Here is a 6,754-nt window from a genome sequence, read left to right as displayed (position 1 = left end):
CCCCCTCCCCTCTCCCCCCGCACCCTCTGGGGCTGCACCGTCGCTTTTTGTGGCTTTAGAAAGGCAGCGCCTTTTAAAATCCACTGTTCCATATCAGCACCCTCTGCTCCAGCGCCCGAACAAAACCCCCGCGGCTGCGGCCCCGCAGCATTAAAACATCCCCGGGACCTTTTTTCTTTCTTTTACACCCCCTCTCCTTTTTTTTTTTTTTCCCCTTCCCAAGGTAAACGCTTTTATTTCTTTGAAAATGAGAGGGGAAGGGAAGCGCCTTTGAGGGGGGGGCCCCCCCCCCCCCCCTCCCATCCCATCCCACCTCCCCCGACAGCCCCAAAGGCTTTAAAGCAGATTCCCGGCAGGAAATGAGTCCCCGGGCGCACACAAAGGTGGGCAGGGAGTTTGGGAGGGGGGCACCATCCCTCTGCTCCGTGCAGGGCTGGTTCCCCCCCTGCCTTCCCAGGGAGGGGATGCCACAGCCCGGGAATGTGGGTGGCAGGTCCCGTGCCCCCCCCCCACACGATGCTGTGCACCCCAAGCTGGGCCAGTGGGACCTCAAATGTCCCCCCCCGGAGTGCATCCCCTGCCCACAGACCCTTCCAAGCTGGTTTTGGGGCTGGGGTCCCTCGGGTGCTGCCCTGAGCCCCTCTTGCACCAGGACTAAAGTGAGTTTTCCTTTAGGATATGTGTTGAGAGGGTCTGGTTGGAGTCCAGAGCGGGATGGGGGGGCTGCCCATCACCCCGAATCCCCCTCCCCACCTCACCTGCCCTATTTAGCTGCTGTTTTCCCTCTGACCACCCTCGTGTGCTGCTCCTGCCTGGTCAGGAGCTGTCTCAGAGTCCAGGATGTTTATTCCAAGCTCAGGATGGACCGGGAGGGGACAGCTCTGCTCCTGGGACACCCAGCCTGGCTCTGGGGGGTCTCACCCACCATGAGGGACTCGGTGGGGGTTTCCCCAGCTCAGCTCCTGCATCCCAGGCTTTTCCTGGGACCTGCTGAGCATCCCTGGGGTGGCCGTGCCGGGAAGAGAACATCCTTCCCTGCATCCCCCTCCTGCCTGGGATAATAAACAGGTTCTCTGCCCACCCCATTCCCAATCCAAAGCACGCCTTGGCTGCTGCTCCAAGGGAACCAGGTGGTTGGGAGCTCCCTTTGCCCATTCCCAGGCTCTCCCCCCTGCTCCCCTTGCCGTCCCAAAGCGAATTGATTCCGTTTTTCCCTTTGTAAACAAAGGGGGAGAACCAACCGTCTCCTAATTTTAACCAGTACGTGAGGGACCAGGGGGCCATGACGGACCAGCTGAGCCGGCGGCAGATCCGGGAATACCAACTCTACAGCCGGACCAGCGGGAAGCACGTCCAGGTCCACGGGAAGAGGATCACGGCCACCGCCGAGGACGGCAACAAATTCGGTGAGAAGGGCTGCTCAACCCCCCCTGGGAAGCTCATGGACACTCCTGGGGAATGTCTCTTCCCGAGGGGGAATGGTGTGGGGGGAGCTGTTCCAGCCCAGCTGGTTTTACACCCAAAAATTCCCTCCCCGGATAACTCCGGCGAGAGGCTCGGCTCCGAAGAGCCCTGACCTCAAAACTTCCCAAACCGTGGATTTCTCCGGCTCCATGCAGATTTATAAGCCCCATATTCGGGGTTTGTGCTTTCTAATCCCTTCCTGGCACAAGACAAACAACTTTTCCTGGAGGAGAACTGCCTGATCCTGGTATCCACCTCTGAAATATCCATAGGTGGTGGGCAGATCCCATCCCGGCCACACCACCTTTCCTATGGGATTCTCCAGCCCGGGCATCCCAGCCCCACAAACCCCCTGGGCTGGAATCCCTCAGAACTTCAGGAAAGGCTTTTCCAAGGCTGGTGAGCAGCGAGGCTGAACCATCTCCTTTCCCGGGGTTTTCCCTGGATTCTCCTGGCCGGATCCACCAGGGGTGAGGGTTTTGGTGTCACTGCCAACCCTCTGGAGCCGGGACTGTTGTGGAGGAACGATGAGGATGGGGATAATTAACCTGCTGGGTTAATTATAATTAACCTGCTGGACTCGGTCTGGCCCTGGAGAGCCCATGGAATTCCAGCAACGTGGATGCACTGGAGAGGGAGGGAGGGGCTGGTGCCTCCAGCAACCCCCAGTTTGGCTCTGCTGGGTTTTAACAACACCCCCTTGGGCATCCTGGACTGGGAGATTCCCTGGCAAGGGCTGCCCTGCCCTGGGCTGATGGGGGCAGGGAGAAGGGGTTGGGAGGGGGGGATTTTGGTGCTGGAGGGGGTGTCCCAGCCCCCATGGGACACATCCTCTGCTCCCAGCCAAGCTCATCGTGGAGACGGACACGTTCGGGAGCCGTGTGCGCATCAAGGGGGCCGAGAGCGAGAAGTACATCTGCATGAGCAGGAGGGGAAAGCTCGTCGGGAAAGTGAGTCCTGGACCCCCCACACGCCCCCTCTGTGTCCCCATGGCCCCCCCAACATGTGCCCCCAGTCCCTGGAGCTCAGCCTGGGAGCCCACTGAGATCCCCGGCCAGGCTGGTCCCCCTGTCCCTGCTCAGATGGGTGATGTGGATGCACTGGGGGGGCTCTGCCCGACCCCCCCTTTTCCTCCCTCAGCCTTGGGTGCTGCAAGGAGAAGCCCTCAGGGAGCTGGTCCTGGTGCTTCAGGGTTGAATCTGTGGGGAATGGGGTGGGAGGTGACAGAGGTGGGGTTTGGGGTGATAAAAATGGGCTTTGGGGTGTCAGGGGGGTGATAAAAGGAGGGTGGGAGGAGTGGGTTGGGGATGGCAGGGATACACTGGGGGGGTGGCAGGGGTGGTGACAAAGAGGGTCTGGGGCATGTTAGGGACGGGCTGGGGGTGACACATGAACTGGGAGGTTTTTTAGGATGATGGGAAAGGTGGTCTGGGAGTGAGAGAGATGGACCAGGGGGGTGCCAGGAGTGGGCTGGGGGTAAGAGAGATGGTCTGGGGAGTGCCAGGGATGGGCAGGGGGGTGATAGATGAACTGGGAGGTTTTTTTAGGATGGTGAGAAAGGTGGTCTGGGGGTGACAGATGGTTTGGGAGGTGCCAGGGATGATCCAGGGGGTGACAAAGATGAACTTGGGAGGTTTCAGGGGTGAGCTGGATGCTGACAAAGGCAGTCTGGGGGGGTACCAGGGGTGCTCTGGGGAGCCCCAACACCTCTCGAGTCCCACCCCCAAGCGCCCCTCCCCATCCCTGCGGACCCTCAGAGCCCTCTCTCCTCCTCCTCCTCCTCCTCTCCCCGCCGCAGCCCAACGGGAAGAGCAAGGACTGCATCTTCACCGAGATCGTGCTGGAGAACAACTACACGGCGTTCCAGAACGCCCGCTACGAGGGCTGGTACATGGCCTTCACCCGCCGGGGCCGCCCCCGCCGCGCCTCCCGCAGCCGCCAGAACCAGCGAGAGGCTCATTTCATCAAGCGCCTGTACCGGGGGCAGCTGCCCTTCCCCAACGCCGAGCGCCAGAAGCAGTTCGAGTTCGTGGGCTCGTCCTCGCCCACCCGCCGCTCCCGCCGCACCCGCGCCCCCCGCCCGTAACCCCCGGAGCCGCCCCCGCCCCGCCGCTCCCGGCCCCGGCGGCTTCCCCGCTTCTCTGGGAACGCGGGGGTTTGGTGGTGGAATTCCCGGGAGCATCCCGTGGGATCCCACCCAGCGCCTTCGGCCGCTCCCCTCGGAGGTGGTCGCCGGGCTCCTGCATCCCTGGAGAGTCCCGTGGTGCCTTTGCCCTCCTCATCCTCGCGGCCTTCGGCCTCGCCAGCCCCCCTGCCCTGTCGCTCCCAGCGCCGGGTGTTTGTTTGTTCCCTGCTTTTCTGAAAACGCTGGATTTTCGGCTGCCCCCTCGGGTGGGGAGGGCAGGGTTTGGAGCACAGTCACCGGTGGCTGCAGCCCCACCCTGGGCTCCTGAATCCCTGGAGCATCCCGGGGGATCCACGTTTGCCAGTGCCTTTGCCCACCCCTCCCAGCAGCCCCCTTGGACATGATCACTGGGCTCCTGAATCCCTGGAGCATCCCATGGGATCCACATTCACCACTTTGGTGCCTTTGCCCCCTTTCCCTCACCAGGCCCTCAGGGACGTGTCCCTGTGCCACCAAGGGCTGGGACCCTCTGGGCACATTCCTGTCCCTGGGGGCACCACAGGTAGGTGCTGGAGAGCGTGGGGTGCCCGTCTGTCTGTCTGTCTGTCTGGGGAGTGCCTGGGCACACAGACCCCGGGACCAGCACTTGTACCCCCCACAGCCCCCACGTTATTTATTGGAGGGGAAGGTCTGTGCCCTCTCTCAGTGCCACATGTGGGTGCCCACCAGGCCAAAGAGAAACAACCTTTGAGGTTTTTTGTTTTTTTTTTTATTTTGCTATCGATTATTTTTATTTTTTCTTTTGTGTGTGTGTGTTTTTACCAGCCCTGTGAGTCAGTTTTTAGGCCTCGGACGATTTAGGCTTGGGAGTTTCTTTGTGTAAAGGAGGAAACCCTGAGGCAAATAAAAGTGAGTGTGGACACTGACGGGGCCTGAGGGGTCTTTTCCTTCCCGGCCTGAGGCTTTGCCATGGATGTTGTGCCTGCTGGGACAGGGGGAACCCAATTCCCTGGGCATAGGGGGTGCCAGGGGCAGATGGAGGGTGGAGGTGGCTGCAAAAGGGGTCCCCCACCCCTGTCTGTGCCCCCCACTTGGTGTCCTGGAGGTGGCTGCTGCATCCTGGGGGGCAGGGCAGCACTTGTGGTGTGGTGCCCAGTGTGGTACCCGCTGTTCTCCCCCCACCAGGGCGTCACCTTTGCTGTGATACCCAACCTGGTACCCTCTGTTCTCCCCACCCCAGTGTGGTACCCCCCTGTTTTCCCCCACACAATGTCACCCAGGGTCATAACTACTGTTCTTCCTCCCTGGGCATCACCCTTGGCATGGGACCCTCTGTTTCCCACCAGGGCATCTTCTTGATGTGTCACCCAACCTGCCACCCACTGTTGTCCCCCTAAATGTGGTACCCACTGTGGCCCCCCCAGGGTATCATTTTTGGGGTGGCACCAGCATAGTACCCCCTGCTCTCCCCCTCCAAGGGCATCACCCTCATCCTGGTGCCCAGTTTGGCATCACTCTTGTCACAGTACCTGCTGTTCCCCTCGCCTGGCATCACTTTTTGGGTGGTACCCACTCTGATACCCCCTTTCTCTGCCCTCCCCCCCAGGGCATCACCCTTGGTGTGGTACCCACCGTGGTCCCCCCTGTCCTCCCCCCAGGGCATCACCCTCAGCCTGGTGCCCCCCTGTTCCCTCAAAGACCACCACCCTCAGAGTGGGTACCCAGCTTGGCAACCCCTGTTCTCCCTGCTGGGGGCCACCACTCCAGCTGCCCCCTCTACCCCGAGCTGTGCCCCCTCCCCATAATCACCTTGCCCTGTGACAATGCCCTGGGCGGTGGCAGCCGGACCCTGGGGGGGCCTTAATCCCCGAGCCGGGTCCCCCCCCAACCCCTACAAAGCCCCTCCAGCACAATGTGGGGTGGGGAGGGAGACCCCGACCAAGGAGAGGGGGAAAATTATAACAGTTTGAGTTAAATGAAGCTTTAAAGCAGGAGGGAAATGCAACACCCGGCAATTAGGGGCGAACAAAGCGCCGCTGCCCAGGTGTGGTGGCCGGAATTAGCCCGAGCGGCCGCGGGGATTTGAGGGTGGTTTTTTTTTAATTCCCCCTCCCGTTTCCTTCGGCCCCACAGCCCCGGCTCCTTGTTCCTGCAGGAATCCGAGACGTCCTTGAAAGGAGAAGGCTTTGAGAAAGGAGCCGACTGGGTCCGGACCCTCCCCGCCCCCGCCGCCCCCTCCCCAATTTAGCCCGAGCTTCAAAGGTAGAGGAGTTCCCTTTGTGTAATCTCCGCTTTAATTTCCACACCCCCCCCTTCGTCCCTTCTTTTTTTTTTTTTCCTCTCTCTTCTCCTTCCCAAGCCCTTCCTCTCTTTTCTTTACAGGGTTTTCCCCTTCCTCCCCTCTCTTTCTTCTCGACCTCCCGGGATAGAAAGGGCTCGGAAGGGTGAGTCCTTTTTAATTATGGCTGGGGAAGGAGGAGAAGAGGAAAAAAAAAAAAAAGAAAAAGAAAACCTCACACTGCTTCTTTCTTGTTTTTTGAGGTGAGACCTGGGGCGGGGGGTGGAGGTGGGGACGGGAATGTCCTCTGTGCAGAAAGTGCACTGGAGGGTGTCTCTCCCTGACACAGTGTGTCCAGCCTTTCCCAAGGCTTTGCTCTCCCGTGGGATGCTGGAGGTGCTGGGAATGCTGGAGGGGTCTGGGGGGGCTGCCCAGCCAGCAAGGACCACTCCCCAAAGCACCCACCTGGCTGCAGAGGTGAGGGGTGTCAGCCCCCCACCCCACTGCCACCCCAATCCCATGGTCCTTGTGCTCCCAGCCGTGACAGAGGGGACCCATGAGCAGGACTGGGGGTGTCACTGGGGTGGCAGGGCCTGGTGTCCCCTGGGACATGGGGAGCACCCCAAACAGCCCCTGGAGGGTGACTGACCTTGCAAACCCAGGAACCCTTGGGGGGGGAGGGGGCCAACAGGGCAATTTTGGGCCGGGCAGCTGCTTCACAAAGGGGCAAAGGGTGTGTGCCCCCCCCTGGAATGTGGGAATGCTCCTTGGCCCCGTCCTGCAGGGCAGCAAGGCCGAGGGAGGCTCCTGCACCCCCTCCATCCCTCACACAGTCCAAATGATGCTCCTGCACCCCCTCCATCCCTCACTGAATCCCAAGGATGCTC

General features: G+C 61.0%; 1 protein-coding gene across 1 annotated transcript; it reads left to right on the top strand.

The window, feature by feature from the left end:
* Positions 1-1,228: 1,228 nt before the first annotated feature.
* On the top strand, positions 1,229-3,550 carry FGF17 (fibroblast growth factor 17; the record flags this gene model as incomplete). Its single annotated transcript, XM_027668923.1, has 3 exons — positions 1,229-1,406; positions 2,308-2,414; positions 3,263-3,550. Coding segments are annotated over 3 exons (573 nt in total), but the record flags the coding sequence as incomplete, so codon positions are not given.
* Positions 3,551-6,754: the final 3,204 nt, after the last annotated feature.

The sequence above is a fragment of the Corapipo altera genome, unplaced genomic scaffold (genome assembly GCF_003945725.1).
Source record: "Corapipo altera isolate COAL_440 unplaced genomic scaffold, ASM394572v1 182, whole genome shotgun sequence".
Classification (NCBI taxonomy): domain Eukaryota; kingdom Metazoa; phylum Chordata; class Aves; order Passeriformes; family Pipridae; genus Corapipo; species Corapipo altera.
Note: the sequence above shows the minus strand (reverse complement) of the source record. Positions and strands in the feature narration are given on the sequence as shown.